General features: G+C 39.2%; 1 protein-coding gene across 3 annotated transcripts in view; it reads right to left on the minus strand.

Moving 5' to 3' along the window:
- The window catches only part of Scaper (S-phase cyclin A associated protein in the ER), a 334,907-nt gene that overhangs the window by 161,152 nt on the left and 151,978 nt on the right, over positions 1-21,777 (minus strand). For all 3 annotated transcript variants that reach the window (XM_060374235.1, XM_060374232.1, XM_060374222.1), the window contains one exon: positions 13,239-13,365. In XM_060374235.1, coding sequence (XP_060230218.1) covers positions 13,239-13,365 — 127 coding nt within the window. The remainder of the gene's footprint in view (positions 1-13,238; positions 13,366-21,777) is intronic.

Genomic DNA, 21,777 nt, shown 5'->3' on the forward strand with positions numbered 1-21,777 from the left:
TCTTTCCACCTCCACTACAAATTCATGTTGCAATGGCACTGGAAAGTGCAGCGTATCACTCAGCATACTTTTTGCTCACACAGCTTGACATGCAAATACCATTGCCATAAGTCATTGGTATGGCTCTGGGCCTCTAGTCTCTGAAGCACGATAAATATCAGACCACCGCAGAGACTTCTTTGATCATAGCCGTGCTTCAGGTATTCTTGCGTGGCAATCACGTGCTCCCAGATCTGGTTCTGCACACTTGCTCCTCATCCTGGTCCAGCAGCTTGGAGATAACATAGGTGAAGACCAACTTGAAGCACTGGATCTGGCTGCCAAGTTGGTCAGGCCACCTTGCCTGGACACTCTGTTGGGCAATGGGCTCTTCCTGGCAGCTGCCCTACCAAGCAGCTAGTACTACTCTTCTTCATTTTTATTTCATCTACGTTATATTAGCTCCCCTCCCTTAAGCCATGGCTCCAGCAGTGGCCACTTTCTAATTTCCTGGCATCTCCAGGTGTTCCAAGTTAAGCATATGAAACTAAGGATTCAAAGTTAAGATCTACATATAGAAACCACAGGTCATGTGTGGCGGCACAGACTGTAAACCCAGCACTGGGGCACAGACTAACCAGATTCTCTGGTGACAGCCTAGCAGAGTTATTACACTTCAGGTTGAGGGAATGATGCTGTTTCTCAAAATAAGGTACAGAAGCAAATGAAGGAGACATCTAGACATCTATCTCTGGTTTACACACACAACACACACACACACAAGGACCACAGCAGATTAAAAAAAAACAAATCAATTTCTGGATATGAAGGATAAAATATAATTATAACTAACCACTCATTTGACTGTTTTAAAAATAAATCAGAATAATTAGACAGAAATTAATAAAGTAGAAATGATTAAGGTTTCTGAAGTTGTAAAAGCTAGAAACCATTAAAAGGAACAGTACAAATGTTAAGAAAAGAGAATATAACACATGCTCATAAACTTTTGGTTTATAATAGAGCAGGCAACAAAAAGCAGTGGAGAAAATCATTCTTGTCAATAATCATCTGAATGGAGAAAAAAATTAAATTAACTTTCTCACATTAGAAAGAGAAATTAATTCCAGATGGATACTAGGCTAAAAGAAAAGGCAAAGTACGGTCTTAAAAATATAGAAGGTGATAACTCAAGTGACAACACATGTTGGAGAGGATGTGGAGAAAGGGGAACCCTCCTCCATTGCTGGTGGGAATGTAAACTCGTACAACCACTTTGGAAATCTATCTGGCACTTTCTCAGACAATTAGGAATAGTGCTTCCCCAAGATCAGCTATACCATTCCTAAGCATATACCCAAAATTTACTCAAGTACACAAGGACATTTGCTCAACCATGTTTGTAGCAGCTTTATTTGTAATAGCCAGAACCTGGAACCAACCCAGATGTCCCTCAACGGAGGAATGGATACAGAAATTGTGGTATTTTTACACAATGGAATACTACTCAGTAATCAAAAACGAGGAAGTCATGAAATTTTCAAATGGTAGGATCTAGAAAAGATGATTCTGAGTGAAGTATCCCAGAAGGAGAAAGACACACATGGTATATACTCACTCATATAGACCTATAAGATATGATAAACATAATGAAATCTATACACCTAAAGAAGAGAAACAAGAAAGAGGACCCAGGGTAAGATGATCAATCCTCACTTAGAAAGACAAATGGGAGGTGCATTGGATGTAGGAGAAAACAAGCAACAGGATAGGAGCCTACCACAGAGGGCCTCTGAAAGACTCTACCTAGCAGTGTATCAAAGCAGATACTAAGACTCACAACCAAACCTTTGGCAGAGTGCAGGGAACCATATGAAAGAAGGGGGAGTCATTATGACCTGGAGAGGACAGGAGCTTCACAAGGACCAAATATATCTGGGCACAGGGGTCTTTTCTGAGACTGACACTCCACCAAGGACCATGTATGGATATAACCTAGAACCTCTGTTCGGATGAAGCCCGTGGTAGCTCAGCAACCAATTGGTTTTCCATAGTAAGGGGAAAAGGGACTATTTCTGACACTAACTCAATGGCAGGCTCTTTGACCTCCCCACCCCCCAAGGGAGGAGCAGTCCTGCTAGGCCACAGAGGAGGACTTTGCAGCCAGTCCTGAAGATACTTGATAAAACAGGGTCAGATGAAAGGGGAGGAGGTCCTCCCCAATCAGTGGACTTGGAAAGGGGCAGAGAGGAGATGAGGGAGGGAGGGGAAGGTTTGGGAGGGAATGAGGGAGTGGGATACAGCTGGGATACAGAGTTAATAAAATGTAACTAATAAAAAATAAATAAAAGAAAGAAAGAAAGAGACAAAAAAATATATATAGAAGGTGGGAGAATATTTACTAAGAAGGTAAAAACTATTAACACAAAAAAAGAGATCAATCAATCTGACACACTTAAAATAGCAACTTCTATCAAAAGGCAGCCAAATGGAAGCTCAAGCATGAAAGCAGATGCCTTTGGGACACTTGAATACCTAAGAATGGTGTCTGAACTTACAAGGAAATTCTTACGAAACAGTAGAAATTCAGAAAAATTTAAACAGGTATTCCATAAAAAAATTCAAATCCCCCCCAAAAGGAAAAGTGCTTGAACCTTCCAATAAAGAATTCCACATGAAAACTATGAAAGATACATATAATAGCCACAAGAGTAATAGAAATTTAAATCTTACAGTCATAAATATTTTAAGAGAAAACAGAGGCAGCCTTTACATACTAATAGGAAGGCAAACTGGTAAAATTGCTTTGGAAAACTGCTACCATGTTATAAAGGAAGGTGAAGGGTATAACCTGAGAGCTGCACTCCTCGGGAGTTCTCATCATGGAGTGCCAGGACACACACTTGAAAGTGCACTTTAGTAACTGAACCCGGGGCTTCTGAGTCCAATGGGGGATGAGGACTTGTGTCCAAGTGAACACTAGGATTGCTGTCTTGTTACTCCAAGCTTCTTACCCTAAATCACCAACCGTCACGAGCTCTACATGCCAGCACATGTCTCCCAGGAGACGCTGAGTGCTGCTGCTGCCTCTGCTGCTGCAGCCGCCACAGCCAACGCACCAACCAGCGCAGTAATCTCACCAGAAATGCTCATAGGAGGAACAATGGGAGGTTCGGGAGCAGCGGAGTGGGCTGTTGATGACCAAACAGGAGAGTGATTGGGGCATAGTCAGCAGAAGAATTTGTAGGGGGGTGTAGTCTTAGAACCGGAACCTCAGATAGATAGACAGAACAACTCTCTTAATACCCCAGCATTGATGGACAGCAGATGTGTGTAGTGACCCCTAACACAACATCCTCATTACACTGCACACAGGCGTGTAGGTGTGCAGTCCTGGACTACCACTTGGGATTATGAATCACAGAAAGCCCTGCTCACGGGGAGTGCAATCTCGAACTTGCCATGAGAAGACCGGAATGTGCTAGGCTGTGGGAACTCTTGCCAGTGAATCCTAACACAAGTCTGTGCTCACACACATCTGGGGTACAGTGATGCGGCTTGTCTAATTAATGCGACTGGCATTCTACCCCCGCATCTGTGGAAAACTATACAAGTGACGACTCAGGACGAGGAAGGATGGCAGCATCCCCATGAGGGGACAATATTTACACAGAGTTTGCTACCTTCTGTTTCACGTCACTGCCGATTTAAAGTTAAAAAAAAGAAACACCTTTTTAGTTGTATCAGTTTTTCATAGTTTTGTTATCACTTCCAATTGTTATAGCTTCATTGTTAATCTACTGTTTTAACTTGCATCTCACCAGAAATGGTATTTCTGACTATCCCTTGTTTCTTCACATTGAAAAAAAATCTTGGATGTTGAGTTTCCTCATCAACAACAGTTTGTCTGTTACTTCTCAGAATTCTAACTCACTCATTACCTCCTCCTTTCTTTCTTTACAACTTAAATATACGTTTAGCCCTCTGAATGGCCTAATTTTCCCCAACTAATAACCCAAACGAAGCTTGGTGAATCAATGAGTTGTATTTCAGTTACTCATAGGAGTATGGGCATGGGGTTACTAATAAGGGCAGAAATGACTCCAAGACAGCTGTATCACCAAAGCCCACCTGGGCATGAGTGCCCGCTCAGGAAGCTGGGGACCTGGAGGCCACTGTACAGCCTGCAGGCAGGCTGGAAGTATCTTTTGCAGGTGCCTCGCTGGTCTGTTTCCTCCTGGTTTCTGGGCTTATAGACACTTGTCTAATTACCACCTGAAACAACATGCATGGCATTTCTATCATCCTTTCCAGAAAGAGCTTGCTGCTTCTTTAAGGGTCGATTTTCTTCACCTTAAAAATGTCCTTTCTTAGCTGGGTGGTGGTGGCACATACCTTTAATTCAAGCACTCAGGAAGCAGAGACAGATGGATCTCTGTATGTCCAAGGCCAGCCTGGTCTACAGAGCAAGTTCCAGGACAGCCAGGGCTACACAAAGAAACCCTGTCTCAATAACCAAAACTAACCTCCCCCACCAAAAAACAAAACAAAACAAAAAAATCCTTTCCTATATAAGACAAATCTTTGTCAGATTGTAGACATAACAACCCCATGTGTCAGTACATTAGTATTCTAACTCAAGGTAGCTAAGGAATAGCTAACACACATTTCTTTTACTTTGAGCTACAGATTATCAATTTCTGACACAATATGGAGCCACAGAAGCTAATTCCGTTAATTACCAACTATTCTGCTGAAGCAGCTGGGTAAGCTGAGAACACTAAAAACATAAAATGAAATTTCTGGTATTGAATACTTTCCAGATTTTCCACTTCTACACTGAAAAGTTCCAGCTGAAAATAAAAGACATAAAACCAAACAAGACCGTGGGCTGTGGCAGCCTGGCAATGTCTAGAACACAATGCTCTGATTAAATTAGGTAGTGAAAGTTCTCAAGGCTTAGTGATTTATTCTCTCTCAGCCTAGGTGTGTGGGAAGTACCTACAAATAGCTGGAAAAAAGGTAAGGTGGAATTTTCATGTCTGTTCTTTGTGTGTTAGTATGAACTTCCAAGATGAAACTCGAAAACTTCCTGCATGGTAGGCTTGGCTAAAGACAATACAAAGTAAATTATGATTTGACTTTCCTCACTTCAGTTCAAACTGTGAATCCTGTCAGCTATGTGGCTTGCTTATTCAGGTTTAAGAGATTAACAGCTGAATCTCTATTTAAATTTTGGCAGCCATCTAAAAGCTTAGTAAGGGCAATTGGACAAATTCCACATCCAGTCTCTCTGCTTAAACTGTTTACTTACAGTAATAGCATACAAATGTCTCATGTTACTGATAAACCACAGAAAGTTTTTGGGACGCTATTCCTATCCAATCATAAAAGTAATGTTCATCATCACAGAGTAATGAGAGAAGTCAAAGCAAATACAAATCATGCTCTTGTACCAAATGCAACACTATAGTAAAAATAGGGGAAATGCCTTTCTGAACACAAAATGTTTTAGAAATACATAGGAAATAACTGAGCATTTCTATAATAAAATTATTTTGCTTAAAGCAATTTATTTTATCTTGAATTTGTAATGATAGTTTTATGCTGAAATATAGTTTTAGGAACAAAGTAAAGAATGGTTGTTAGATGATACCAATACGTCTGTGAAAAGAGTAGAAGCAGTCAAGAGTGTAAGCTCTGTATAATGTTGGGTACCTATAGTTGCAGCACTTGCGAGACTGAGTCAAGAAGATCACTTGAGTTTAGGAATTTTAGATCAGCCTGCGCAACAACAATAACGATATTTCAAAAATAAAAAACAACAAAAATCAAAGCCACCTGGGTAATGCTTCTTGGATACACTTCCTTCTCTGAGTAATCACTATTGTGGGAAAACATCAAGTATTTTCTTTCTATTTTACCACCTATGTATAAACTGTAAAATACATGTGTGTGTGTGTGAGAGACAGAGAAGCATTTTTTATGTTGTCCTTGTATCTAATGGCCTTACTCTAAACTTGTCAGTTATCATAATTTGTATGAAATAATTCATGCACAATTCAATCACTAGCCAATAAAGGTTTACTTTTTTTTTTTTTTTTGAAAATCTTATAGGCTTTCTTTTTTTATTAAACAGTACTTAAGAAGTATTAGTGGCAGGCACCCCCTTTCTGCTCTCAATTTTACAAGGGCCATTTTTAACCTTTCCCAGGAGGGTTTTGATATACACTGTTTTGTGGATGTATTTTGTCAGACTAAGGAAATTTCAATTTCATCACATCATCAATCTTTAAAATGACTTTGTATACAACTTACCCAATGCTTTGGCTGTATTTCTCAAATGATCTTTTTGTTTGTTTGTTTTTGGTTTTACCAAATGCTTTGGCTGTATTTCTCAAATGATCTTTTTGTTTGTTTGTTTTTGGTTTTTTGTTAATTTAATTTTCCAATGTTAGTCCAACTGTATCTTCAATGAATACAGTTTTGTTATGAAACACTAGTTTGTTTTAAAACACACACACAAACATATACAATACACAATGCAGTCTGCTAAAATTCCGTTTAGGAATTCTGAATACAAGTCTGTGAATGATAGTGCCTTATAAGGGGACCCTCCCACCCTCTTTATTATGATATTGAATGGACTTCATGTGGATCTTAAATCTGCAAGTTAACTTGTAGGGTGGGAGGACCCTGCTGTTTGAGGTTGCAGTCCTCCCCGTCCAGTTAGCCACTCTGAGCTCCGCATTAAGGTGCAGGACTCCCTCTCCCCAAAAGGGCTTCCTACTCTCTGCCTGACTTGAGGAGAGTGTCACTAGACATAGATACCACATTTGATAGATGGTCTTGACACAGTCCCTGCTAACTCTCCCCTCCCTGTGCCTATAGGATAATTAGGGACTGTGTTCATATGATAGGAGCATGCTGTTTAATGCAAATCGAGCATCCTTAAAGTGCCTAATTTAAATCAATCATGTATATCTATCTCTGAAGCCTCCCACCCACTCCCCAAGGGGAATATAGCCTTTGTTCTCTGGAATTAAAATTGAATTAGCTCCCTGAGGTGGTTCCCAGAGTATCTGATTTCTGTACATGCTCACAAGCCTTCCAAGCTCTGTGCCTTGTCTCCTGGCCCCCAGGAGAGGAGAACCACATTATAGTTCTTGAAACATTCCTAGTAACAATTACTTCAAATTACCATTCAATCACTGTTGCCATTTTTTGCCCCAGTCTCCTTCGAGAGCCCTGGTTCTCTACCAGTGAGTCATGATGGACAGAAGTCATTTATCAGACGTCCTGCATATCAGATTCACACTGCAATCTATTATAGTAGCAAACTCCCACTTATGAAGGAGCACTGAAGTAATTATCTGGTTGAGGGTCAGCGCAACGTGAGGAGCTGTATTGGGGTCACCGTTAGGGGGGCTGAGGGCCGCTGTTCTGCAGTGCTGGCTACACAATCCTAGAACATTCACTGCATATCATGCCCGTAACGCTCTTCTCTCACTTTCCTATTCCCCTCTACAAGCTTAGTCTAGATCCCTTCTTAGGAACCACCACTGAGAACACTAATTCCACATCTGACAACTTTGATTACTATTTTTATTACTATTATTTTTAATCACTATAATTTTCAGGTCTCAAATGTCTATTTTCTTTTAAACACGCTACATGTCTTTAAGGAAAAAAAAGTAATTTAGCCTTGCATTTTTTTAAAGCATAGTTGAGGAACATCGATAATCTGCTTATATTGTGTTTTATCACTCCATTGTTCTCTTTGTGTGCCTAATTAATATTTTACTATGCAATGTTCTATTTGGAAATTTTGTTGAAACGATTTGAAATCAAGACTGTTATTATCATTATTCAGCATAAACTTTACATCTGCTTCTGTTAGATTCTTAAATTACTAACTCAAAATCATTTCAGTCTTTTCTGCAGTAATCTGGAACTCCCTAGTCACCTTGATGAGCATAGACTCAGCTCTGTAATGATGGACATACTTCCACCCATCAGCTCTGCTTGAGCATTCTTAAAATTCTAATTCAAGACATGAGTTTTCTTCACTTTTGACCATTTATGTTCTGGGACTCCAAAGATTCTTCCCCTCAAGCTGAACAAATATGTCAACAGTACTACTGAGTCTCTCGTCCATACCTTCTGAGTCACTAACTGAACTCAGCCACAAATTCGTTACCTTTTTAACAATTAACTCATTTATATATTTCCTTTGCCTAGTGTTCAACTCTGTCCCTACTGCTAATTTAATTCTTATAGGTAATTTCAAGCTTGTATTTCATACTGCATTTCCTTAATAGCCAGTGAGTGTATCTCTATAGCCCTGGCTAGGAATTACAATCCTGTACTCACGGTTTCTTGTTTGACTCATCACAGCTTACTTGTTTCTATGCTTCCTTCCTTCCTTCTTCTTTTTTTTTTTTTTAAGTGTGTTTGGTCTATTTATTCTTCTAAAATTATTTAACAGAAATTGTCTGAGGCAGGCCAGTGAGATGGCTCAGCAGTTGAAGGCTCTTGCTACAAAACCTGACTCCATCCCTGAGACCCACATGGTGGGAAGAACTGACTCCTGTAAATTGTCCTCTGACCTGCACATGCATACACACACACACACACACACACACACACACACACACACACATGCGCGCGCGCGCGCACATGCACTACAGTAAAAAACAGAAATTATCTAAGGCCTAAGATGAAATATCTGTGTTTATTTTATCATGAGAAATACCATTTCATTGATCTCAGACTACTTCAAACTTAACTCACAATTTGAAATAACAAAAGTGTTTGTGAAACAGGGTTGCAAGTAACTTTGGGTTATAATTTTTATACTGTGCCAAGATGCATTCTTCATAGTCTCTGGCAGTAAATAAGAGGTTCATTGTATGAGGAAGCAGATGTTTTGGTCTTATTACGGAGGGAAAATCTTCTATTAGACATTCCTCAGCAGCCCTTAGACTTTGCCTTTTCCAACAGCACTCAGGCTGGCAAGTACTCATGCGTACACAGAAACACAGCTTTCTCATTTTTTTTCTTTCTTTAAAGAAAACCCCCCTTTCTCCATGTAAATTTTTTGAGAGAGTTGATGCAAATCCACCTGAGACCATACCTATACACACTTGGAAGTTGTGAGGTATTTTTTAAAAGAATTACACATGGAATAAAGCTTATACATGGTTCATTTCTGAACAGAATAACAACCACAAACCCTTGGAAAACCTGACAATCCCACGAGTTTATATTCGAGCAGAAATAAAAACAAGACAAGAGACATTTTGTGAATAAATTTAAATTCTCAAAACCTCAGAAAAATTATCTAAAGAACTGTATCAAAGCAGTAACAGAAAACACTAGTGCTTTGGTCTGAATTAAGAGAAGAGTCCTTAGCCAGTCATAGTGTGTATGTCTTTGATTCCAGCACTTGGGGGACAGAGGAAGGTGGATGGATCTCTGAGTTACAAGGCCAGCTTGGTCTACGTAGTGAGTTCCAGGTCAGCTAGAGCTACATAGTGAGACACCCCCTTCTTTTTAGAAATTTTTTTTCTTTCTTAAAAAATTTTATGTATGTAATTATTACAATTGACTCACTTTGTATCCTGCCTGTAGCCCCCTCCCTTTTCTGCCCCTATACCCCTTTCTTAGTCCACTGATAGGGGAGATCCTTCTCCCCTTCTCACTGACCATAACCTATCATGTCTCATCAGGGATATCTTCATCATCTTCCTCTGTGGCCTGCTAAGGCTGCACCCCCCAGGAGCAGGTGAACAAAGAGCCAGCCACTGAGTTCATGTCAGAGACAGCCCCTGCTTCCTTTATTAGGGCACCTATTTGGAAACTGAGCAGCCTATGGGCTTCCTCTGAGCACGGAATCTGGTCCTCTCCATGCATGGTCATTGGTTGGAGTATCGGTCTCTGCAGGAACCCCTGGGCCCAGGTTGTTTGGCTCTGTTGCTCTCCTTGTGGAGTTCCTGTCCCCTCCAGGTCTTTCTATCTCCCCCTTTTTGCATAAGATTCCCTGCACTTTGCCCAAAGTTTGGCTATGAGTCTCAGCATCTCTTTCGATATCCTCATGGGTAGAGTTTTCAGAGGCCCCCTGTGAAAGGCTCCTGCCCTGTTCCTTGTCTTCTCCTACTTCTGATGGCTATCCTGTTTGCCCTTCTGAGTGAGATTTCATCCTCTTCCCTAGGGTCCTCCTTGTGGTTCAGCTTCTTAAGGACATAGATTTTAATATGTTTATCCTGTATTATATGGCTAATATCCACTTATAAGTGAGTATATACCGTGTGTGTCTTTCTGCTTATGGTTACCTCACTCAGGATGATATTTTCTAGTTCCCACCATTTGCCTGAAATTTCATGATTTCCTTGTTTTTAATTGCTGAGTAGTATTCCACTGTGTAAATGTACCACAATTTCTGCATCCATTCTTCAGTTGAAGAACATCTAGGCATCTTCAACAAATGGTGCTGGTCTAACTAGATGTCTACATGTAGAAAAATGCAAATAGACCCATATTTATCATCCTGCACAAAATTAAAGCCCAAGTGGATCAAAGACCTCAACTTAAAACCAGCAAACTAAAATCTGTTAGAAGAAAAAGTGGGCAAGAGCCTCAAACTCATTGACACAGGAGACAACTTACTGAACATAACACCAGCAGCTCAGGCTCTAAGATCAACAATTAATAAATGGGACCTCATGAAACTGTAAAGCAAAGGAGACTGTTAACAGAACAAAACAACAACCTACAGACTGGGAAAAATTCTTCACCAACACTACATCTGACAGAGACCTTGTTTTGAAGAGAGACAGATAGACAGAGACAGAGACAGAAATGGGGGGGGGAAGGGGAGAGAGAGAGGGGAGTGAGAAAGATTCTCAAAATTAAATTTTTCTTTTAATCATTTTCAGTATGGGTGTGCTCCTATTCCTGTCACTGACAGGCTGGTTTCAAATCATTTTCTGAGGTTTTGTTACTCCAGGCAGCTTCCCAAACAGAAGAATGGTTATTTATAATTCCTAGACCTGAATTACAACACCATCAGCTGAATTACGCTGCAATGTCAGTGAAGCTCTACAGAACAGAGGTCTCTATACAGTCAGTGTGTCTTGGCGAGGTGAAAGGAATTCCGTTATAGAAGCAGAAGGGTCTTTCTGCGGCTCATTTTACACTCTGGGGAGTAGTGCAGGATGTGCTCTTAGCACGGCTTCACAGCCAGGCTCCTCATACACACCATTTAGACTGGGACCCAGGCTACACTGCTTTCTCCTTTAAATTATATAAAATCAGTGGTATACTGCCACTGGTAAATTGTCCCTTTGTGCATTAAACAATACCTTTTTAAAAATAACGATCATGTTAACTTTTTTCTTAAAATTTCTTTAAATAATTCAATATAAAATGCTTTTTCTACAACAGTGGTATCTTTAAACAAATACTGTTTAATTTAAATTTCAAAAATGATCAGTATATAATATTTAAGTTTTTTCATGCCACATCAAACTTCTAAATACTGAGTGCATGCTGACAAGTGCCAATTCATGAGCGTGTCAACACTCTGAGAGTGAGACTCACCATGTGTTTCTGCCACAGGAAGTTTTGACTATGCTACTACTGGTTACCACGGTTACTGTACTGTCTATGCCAAAGTGCAACAGCAGGTTTGTCATTCATCTACCTGAGAACCTAGCAATTCCAGACCTAAGGCATGTGCCCCAGCCTACAGCACTAGTTCTCAAACTAAGGTTTTCTCTACCCTCTCCTGGGGACACATTAGACAGTAAATCTTGGACCCACCCTCAATCCATTAAATCAGAAATGTAACATGTGTCTTAACAAGTCCTCTAGTGACTCTGATGTCTGATAAACGGGTTAAGTGTAGTGTTAACACAATCACGAACTTTGTAATACAGAAGAGGAATGAAAACATTCCAGCCACATTTATAACACCAATAAAACTAGAACATAGATCTGACAGATAACCTAAGTCTATGATATACTTTGTAGAGGTCAAACAAGCAACAAGGGTATATTCTTTAAGAAAGAAAAATTTGCATGATAAAGCAATAAACTATTTTTAACACAAGGAAATGTTTTAACAATAAAACTATTTTTAAAACAAAATATCTTTCATTCTTTACAGTGTACCTGGGAGGAAGCAGGGGGACAGGTAAGGAAGTCATTTCCAGGAACTACAACTATACTGACAACAATTTATCTGTTAGGTTAAGTGATAAGGTCACTGGCTTTCCAATACCATTCTTATTACCAAATAACCCTATGTATATCAAATACTGCATAATCTATTTTAAGTCCAGAAAATAAAAATAAAAATACTGCTAATAATTATAGATAGCCATTACCTTAAATGGTAAATGAGATTTCACCCAAATGTTAACAAATTATTAACTTATGATACTGTCATTCAGTTACATGGAAATGATTTAAGTATGGTATGAAATTCTCAAAACAGAATTTAAAAATTATTTTAAAAGAAAATTTAAAAATATGAAATTAGCCAAAAATGGAGTAAATGCACAAAAAAGGACTAGAAAATATAAAGTGACATGTTACCAATTAATAATATTACATAAAACTTTACTTCTTATATACTTAACATTTTCTTCTGTGTATAATAAATTGTTAGAATTGTTATAGATTTCAAAGTATTGCTGAGACAACAAGTAAATTTTAAATGATTTTTTAAAACTACCAAATTTTCTATCCAAAATGGACAAGAAACTCGCATTTCATAGATATTTGGTTTTAATATTTAAGGTATATAATTCAAAGTTTTGTATTTTCTGCCATAAAATTACATATCTGCATAGCTATCACTTCTGATTAAACAATTTCATTTATTTGTAAGAAGAAACTATCACAGAAAATCATGGCATAATTAGAACTTTACTAAAAAAAAACAACTTAAAAAATTTTAATTTATTTATTGGGTTGAAGAAATGGCTGAGTTGTTAAGAGCACTGGCTGCTCTTGTAGAGGATCCCAGAACCCACATGGTGGCCTACAACCAACTGTAAAGGGATCTGATTCCCTGTTGTGATATGCATGAAGACACAGCACTCATATACATAAAATAAGTATTAAAATTATTTATCAAATGTTGACTAGCTTTTATTAATACAGAAGGAAGGAACAAATTCTGTCATATTTCCTGTCATAGTGAGTCATCATCATGAAGGTCAAGGGTCAGGCAACAAAGGTATGTTACATACCTCTTTCTCCAATATTCTAGCAATCTCACCAAGGGTCCGATCCAAAGCTGAAGCTTTATTGTTTGCCCAGGAACCACTGTCTTGTACTTGAAGTTGTTTTACAAGATCTTTGGCTAGTCTCTGAAGCCTTGAAAACAAAATGAAAAGTGGCATTACTTAATTATGTGTGTGAGGTATATATATATATACACACACACATGAGCATTTATACTTATTTGTAGGTTATAGACTTAATAAAACATGTGAAACACATGTTATTTTCCAATATTCTACCTGAAACTTGTCCAGAGAACAGCCAGGGGAGGCAAACAGAGTTCGTCTTTAAGACCACCCAATTACTCTTCATCTAAGGAAACAACTAGCAGACAACATCAGCCGTGGCTGCAGTAATTGAAAACATTCTTTTTGTGTGATCCTCAAATTAGAAAAGAATTGGGAGTGGGAGAAACTGACAGGATGATGATCTGGAACATGAGTAAAGAACCTGAGAAGGCTTCACGTCCTGATCTGATACTCCTGTTAGGCTCAGGCACAGAAGCACTGCAAATTCCCACAGTCTCAGTCTTCCCAAGGCCCACTTTGTAGGACCATTTGGTGTTAATTACCAGAACAAAAGAGTACTCACTCATTTGCTTTTTATCTAGGGATGCCATACATTTTCTATACTATAAGCCTCCTCAGAGGGACTGAGGTTAGCATCTCACAGCAGACCTCCCTTTGTTCTCCTTCACCTCCTGGCACCATTCTTTGTTCCTGCTTATTTGCTTCATCAGCTGATGGGCTACCAGAAGGTCTTCCAGACATTCCTTCTCTTGTCTGTTTTTAAACTTTTCAAATATGGTAGATTCCACAAGACAGAACTATAATCAAATTCTTAAAATTTTCTTTCACATTCCCTCTGTTATTTCTTTTGTTAATTACATTAGACAAGCCCCAGCAATACTAATAATGTCAATTTAGCTCCTACCTTGGGATGACCAACCTTGAATACATTGATTTATTTAGTTGACTTGGTTAAAAACACCTATGAGTCTTTTCCACTCATGACTCTCTGAGAAAGTCACTCAATGCTGAAGATTCACACTCTCACTTTATCTCATAATCTGCCAGTTCCCCAGCCTCCACATACTTGGTTCACACCATTCTTTAGAATGTAAGCCTTTCTTTTTCTCTCTTTTGCTTTTATAAGAGTTTATATTTCACAGAGAGAAGAAAGCTACTAGAAGAAAAATGAGCCTCACCATTATCTCTAGTCACCCATCTCTCCTTGTTTCTCTTATTACATCTCAGGAAGGTCCCCTCTTCATCAGGGGAGTTAAACCCTCTACACAACTGTAAGGCATGAGGCCCTTCTGGATTTCAATCCTTTTTTTCCTTGGTGTTTTTGAGAATGCTCTTCATTTCCTCCTAATGTTTTCTCTACTCTCAAATTACAAAGGGAATTCCTACTTATCTCTCTATTTTTAGCATAGTAGTCACATTCTCTACTTTGGATGTTTCTTTAATGCACTCATCACAAGAAAATTAAGTACTTAACTAGCTGTTTAATGTGCTTTTCCCATGAAGAGCTTTCTACAATGACATATATGTTCTTTATTTGCATAATCCAACATGGTCATTGCTAGGTCCATGTTGCTATTGAGCACATGGCATGTATTACGGCCCAAACACTAAGTTGTACTGAATTTTAATAATTTAGTGGAAATATGTGACTAGAAGCTATTGAATTGGGCAGTGAAGAAGCAGATGTATTTACATTCTATTGCTCATCTATTGTGTGCTGGTTGAGTTATCAGAGAAGCTGGCTCTGAAAGTGGGGTAATCCCCACAACTTCAGAACCAAACATGCTGATGGCAGGTTTTCCCTAAACCCTGGTCTGGGTCAGGTTGGCCTCTTTCTCTGTAACAGAGAGAGTAAAATACAAAAAGCTTGGGGTATTAAAAACTGTGTCCTCAAAAACAGATAGAAAGTAAGCCACTTCTAACAGAGGTGACTATTATTTACCCCCCAATATGAAAATATCTGCAGTGGGAACATGAAGTCAGATATTTAGCCACAGGAAGCACATCCATGGACAAAAATTCAGTCAGGTACTCTAGATGACTGCTCAACTTCCTCTGGATGTTGTGAACACCAGCTGTCCATATGCTGTCATTTGTCATTTTACTTGAAACCCTCAACTATGGGGATGCCCTGCTCTGCCCTGGGACTCCCTTAATAGGAACCCCAAGTGACTCCCTCAACATGACTTTCCCAGTCAATTTCTGTTAGATCCTTGTAAGTCCTGAAACTGATGATGTAACTTTTTGCTTGCTCTCTTCTCAACTGAGCTACTCACTTGTCTCTGTTGGATGGTTTGAACAAGCCAATTTGACAATGTTTTGCTATATATCTGCTGCATCCTCTATTTTTCATGCACTATTTAGTGTTTGTTCATTATATACTTAATAGACTCACTCACTTAAAATGGAAAGTATAACTGTTACAGATCATTCTCTAGACTGTGCAGAATTTTAGAGTGTCAAGTTGATGAAAAAAGATTCCTTATATACCTCCTAACACATGAGCTGGACAGAAATGTACTCTAGTTATTTATTGAGTGAATAGTGTTGACAAGAAATTTAATCTTAATAATATGCATTAACCTTATAGGCTTCACAATAACTTAATGTACAGGATCTTCTTAGGTCACCCTAGCAACACTGTCAGTTAGTACTGACTCTGAAACCTGAGGAAGCCAAGGTTCAGGGAAGTGATATGACTTTCTCAGGGTCAATCAGCTGACAAAATGTACTCCTGGGACTCAAACATTTGATCTCCAACTCTTTTTTTTCTTTTTTATTAATTACACTTTATTCACTTTGTATCCCCCCATAAGTCCCTCCCTCCTCCCCTGCCAATATTACCCTCCCTCCCTCTTCTTCACGCACGCCCCTCCCCAAGTCCACTGATAGGGGAGGTTCTCCTCTTCTTCCTTCTGATCTCAGTCTATCAGTCATCAAAACAAAACGACTGCCTACAGATTGGGATCTACAGATTTATCTGACAGAGGGCTAATATCCAGTATATATAAAGAACTAAAGAAGCTGAAAAGCAGCAAAGCAAGTAATCCAATTAAAAAATGGGGAACAGAGCTAAACAGAGAATTCTCTGTAGAGGAATATCGAATGGCAGAGAAACACTTAGAGAAATGCTCAACGTCATTAGCCATTAGGGAAATGCAAATCAAAATGACCCTGAGATTTCACCTTGCACCCATCAGAATGGCCAAGATGAAAAACTCAAGTGACAACACATGCTGGAGAAGCTGTGGAGAAAGGGGAACCCTCCTCCACTGCTGGTGGGAATGTAAACTTGTACAACCATTCTGGAAAACAATCTGGCACTTTCTCAGACAACTAGGAATAGCACTTCCTCAAGATCCAGCCATACCTAGACATATATCCAAAAAAGGCTCAAGTACAATAAGGACATTTGCTCAACCATGTTTGTAGCAGCTTTATTTGTAACAGTCAGAAGCTGGAAACAGCCCAGATGCCCCTCAACTGAAGAATGGATACAGAAATTGTGGTACTTCTACACAATGGAGTATTACTCAGCAATGAAAAACAAGGAAATCATGAAATTTGCAGGTAAATGGTGGGACCTGGAAAGGATCATCCTGAGTGAGCTGTCCCAGAAGCAGAAAGACACACATGTAGACATATAGACATGTAATATACGATAAACCTACTAAAATCTGTACATCTAAAGAAACTAATCAAAAGAGAGGACCCTGACTAAAACACTCAATCCCCATCCTGAAAGGCAAAAAGGAAGGACATCAGAAGAAGAAAACAGGAAACAACCTAGAAACCTGCCACAGAGGGCCTCTGAAAGGCTCTGCCCTGCAGACTATCAAAGCAGATGCTGAGACTTATGGCCAACTGTTGGGCAGTGTGCATGGAATCTTATGTAAGAAGTGGGAAATAGTAAGATCTGGAGAGGACAGGAACTCCACAAGGAGAGCAACAGAACCAGAAATTTGAACACAGGGTTCTTCCCAGAGACTCATACTCCAACCAAGGACCATGCATGGAGATAACCTAGAACCCCTGCACAGATGTAGCCCGTGGCAGTTTAGTGTCCAAGTGGGTTATATAGTAATGGGAAGAGGGACTGCCTCTGACATAATCTGATTGGCCTGCTCTTTGTTCACCTCCCCTTGAGGGGGGAGCAGCCTTACCAGGACACAGAAGATGACAATGCAGCCACTCCTGATCTCCAACTCTTATGCCACATTGGTCAACTCAAATAAAGAAGATCAGCTCACAAATGAGTAATCTCATAGAATAAAATTTTACTTAAAATTTATTCATTTAAATTTAAAAATTTGTTAAAGAATACAAATAAGTAAGTACAACTCAAAAAAGCAGCAGTGGGCTATAGTCTAAGGTTCATCTATCTATATGTTTATTTCAGTAAGTTTGAAAAAACATCCAAACTCTAAAACCCAAAGTAGCTAAGCTTGAAATCTGGAGCCAGTACATTTCAGGTGAATTAACCTTAAGGATGTTATTTAACTTTTCTACATTATGATTTCTTTATCTTAAAAGCTGGAAAAAACAAACCTCTCCATCTCTCCTTCCTTTCTCTTTCTCCCTCCCTTTTCCTCTCTAGACTCTTTGAAACTGTACTTAATACCATTCACTATAATAGACAATGAATAACTCATTAAATAAATCAACTATCATACTCTACCTTAAGGAGAGGTCTGGACCTAACAAAAGGAAAAAGGAATACAAAATATAAAACAATACCAGCATCATTTCCCTTCTAATCTAGTATAAAATAGACTCCCATCTGACACTAGTTATTGACTCTACCATGGAGCTCACTAGCAGCAAACTTCACTGTGCGGTAGATAAGTAGCTACTTTGGCTCTTGGTTGAATAAAGTTTACAGAATATGTAACTGAATATCTAGCCATAACAGAAGCTAGCAGTATTCTTACCAAGAATGCTTACATTCCATTAGAAACCAGAAGTATTTAGGAAAGTACAAGGACCATTTTAATTCACAGAAGGAAAGGAGCTCGTATTTCACTGAGTTAAATCAATCTGAGGTTTACATGAACCTACTTTCAAGGAAAAATGCCAAATCAAGGGCATACTTTAGTAACATGAGCTAAATCTCAGTGTCATTCCCTATCTCTATTCAAGCACCACAGACAAAAGAGTCCCTTTCAGGAAAAGACAACACATCAGATTTTGATGGTTATTATCAATAATTATAGAGCACTTCAGCAGTCAAGCTGAAACCTGTATCATTCCTAAAGTCTTAAGAAAAGAGAATGCAGCTTTCAACAAATTGTAAATTGTTACTGGGGTTACTTTTGGCAGGTAATTTTTTGTTTGTTTGTTTGGCAAAAAGCAAGAATAGAGAATAATTCCTTGCCTGATGCATGGGAAGTATCTGTCATATAAACAGCTTTGTAGAGAATATTAAAGATGGACATTTTATTCTTAAAAATATGAACAAATTCTAACAACTCTAAGCTCAAATTTGCCACTGACAGATATAAATACAAAACAATTTCTAGGGAATTACATAATTTTATGTTTACTTAAAGTTACACATAATATATGTATATATTATACAATAAATATTATATATATTACACACAGTTACACACACACAAACCAAAGTCACACCACTTGGGTAACCACACTTTTCCCCCACACTAAGGATTATCTAACAAAAGGTCCAGAGGCAGGCATGGGAAACCTCCTTTTGAGTTGTTGGTCAGGAAAGTACAAAAGATTTTCCTAAGACAATGTAGGCTGTTGCTGCTGCCATTGGTGCTTTCCAGAAAAAAGAAAATAAGAGCCTGTTGCTGAAGACACCCATATTTTGGATCCTGTGGATGATGGATCTGGTTATGATCTTGGAGCTTCTTCCCTGAGGACTAGCTTTCATAATGCAGTAAGAAGCCATGGAAGCTGCCAAGGGGGAAAAGCATTCAGCATTCCTATCCCAATCAACATCTATGAACCACAGCAATGACACAAATGGCAAGATATTCCAAAGGTGCAATAGTGAAACTTAAATCCTGGAGGTAACCAACAGCCACTTAACTAGATTTAAAATCTGCTCAATAGGAGAGAATTCACACCTGGCCCTGGAAATTTAGCCAACTAGCCATGGCTAGTGAGGCTGGAACTTGGAGAGTACCCCCACTACTGCCACTTTCCTAAACCAGTATAATCTCTAACCACATTCTGAACACGTATCTTTACACCTGCTATTAACGTAACGCTCACCCCTCTTTTGCTGTTGGTGCCTCTTGCTATGGAAAACCACAGCATGTTCTGTTTTAAGGAACTATGCAAGCCACACACCCAGATGACTATACTGGGTGTGCCTGTCATCAATTGTTCCGCTACTAAGCACCTCTTCAATGAGAAGAGCTAGGGAATGGCTGCACACTATTTTACATATTTTACATAAATCCATAACTATATTTATTCTTATATACTAGAAGACACATATTTTCTTTCTTATTTTTAAATTTTTTATTTATATTTTTTACAATTTATTCACTTTATATTACAATTGTAGCCCCCTTCCTCATGGTCTCCTGGTTCCATCCTCTCTTTGTCTTTTCCCCCATCCCCTTCCCTACTCCACTTGAAAAGGGGAGTCCTCCTCAACCTGCCATGACCCTAGCCTATCAAGTCTCATCAGGACTGCAAGGATCCTTTTCCTCTGTGGCCTGGTAAGTCCACACTGCCAGGGGAAAGTGATCAAAGAGAAGGCAACCAAGTTCTTGTCAGAGATAGGCACTGCTCCTCTTACTAAAGAACCTACATGGAGACTGAGCTGCTATGGGCTACACCTGAGCAGAGAGTTTCTAGGTTATCAACATGCATGGTCCTTGAGTGCTGCATTAGTTTCTGCAGGTGGCCTTGGGCCCAGATTTTTGGCACTGTTGGTCTCCTTGTGGAGCTCTTGTCACCTCCAGGTCCTTCTATCTCCCATTATTCCATAAGATTCCCTGCCCTCTGCCCAAAGTTTGCCTCTGAGTCTGCTTCTGCTTCCATCCCTATTGGATGGAACCTTTCAGAAGACCTTTATGGTAGCGTCCCCTCCTGTTCCCTCTCTTCTACCACTCTGTTGCCATTCTGAATAAGAATTAAGCATCCTCCCTAGGGTCCTCCTTATTATGGGTTGGTCTGATGCTTGTATTTTGAGGCTAATTTCTGGCCTTCAAGATCTGGTTATAACCTGGATAAACCTATCCTGTGTAAATCTGCCTAAGACACTATACCCAATTGGGTGATTAAAGGCCTAAAACCTCAGCAGGGTAGAATGGCTAAGTATGGCTAAGGTTCCTGGGCTTTGGGTTCAAAAGATGGACAGAAAGAGAGGAAGGAGGACGCTGCTATGGGTTAACGTGGAAAAGAAACTGTGTAGGCTGGGAGGAAGGACTCCAAGGATGGCATGAATGGAAAAAAACACCAAATATAAACAAGTATTCCTAAGATTATGGATGGAAGATAGTCCGGATAAGGATGGTTAAGTCTGATGGCATTGGGGACGGGGAGTTGGATGCTGAGGTTGTTTAGACAGCACAGGCGAAATATCTGCCCAGCCCAAAATAAATAAGGCAATTATAAAATTTATCAGGTGTCTGGGTCTTATTATTTATGATAGCGAGTGAAATAATACTGCTGTGACAATCTCAGGGCAAATAATAATATATAGCCCAGTATAATTTTTAATTTTCAACAACACCTCCCTGTTATTTCGCTTCTTTAGGTCTGTAGATTGTAGTATGGTTATTCTATATTATATGGCTAATATCCACTTCTAGGTGAGTACATACCATGTGTGTCTTTCTGGTTCTGGTTTACCTCACTCAGAATGATCTTTTCTAGTTCCATCCATTTGCCTGATTTCCTTGTTTTTAATAACTGAGTAATATTCTGTCGTGTAAATGTGGCATAATTTCTGTATCCATTCCTCTGTTGAGGGACATCTAGGTTGTTTCTAGATTCTGGTTATTATGAATAAAGCTGCTATGAACAAGGCTGAGCAAATGTCCTTGCTGAATGATGGAGCACCTCTTGGGTATATGCCCAGGAGTGGTATAACTGGGTGTTGAGGTAGTGCTACTCCCAATTTTCTGAGAAAGTGTCAGGTTGATTTTCAAAGTAGTTGTACAAGTTTGCAGTACCACCAGCAATGGAGGCAGGTTCCCTTTTCTCCACACCCTTGCCAGCATGTGTGGTCACATGAATTTTTGATCATAGCCAATCTGATTGGTGTAAGATGGAATCTCGGAGTCTTTTTGATTTTCACTTCCTTAGTGACTAAGGACACTGATATTTAAGTGTTTTCCCAAAATCTGATATCCTTCTGTTGAGAATTTTGTTTAACTCTGTACCCCATATTTTAATTGGATTATTTGGTTTATTGCTGTTTAATTTCTTGAATTCTTTATATATTCTAGATATTAGCCCGCTGTCAGGGATGGTAAAGACCTTTTTCTAGTCT

This window comes from Meriones unguiculatus, chromosome 1, assembly GCF_030254825.1.
Source record: "Meriones unguiculatus strain TT.TT164.6M chromosome 1, Bangor_MerUng_6.1, whole genome shotgun sequence".
Classification (NCBI taxonomy): domain Eukaryota; kingdom Metazoa; phylum Chordata; class Mammalia; order Rodentia; family Muridae; genus Meriones; species Meriones unguiculatus.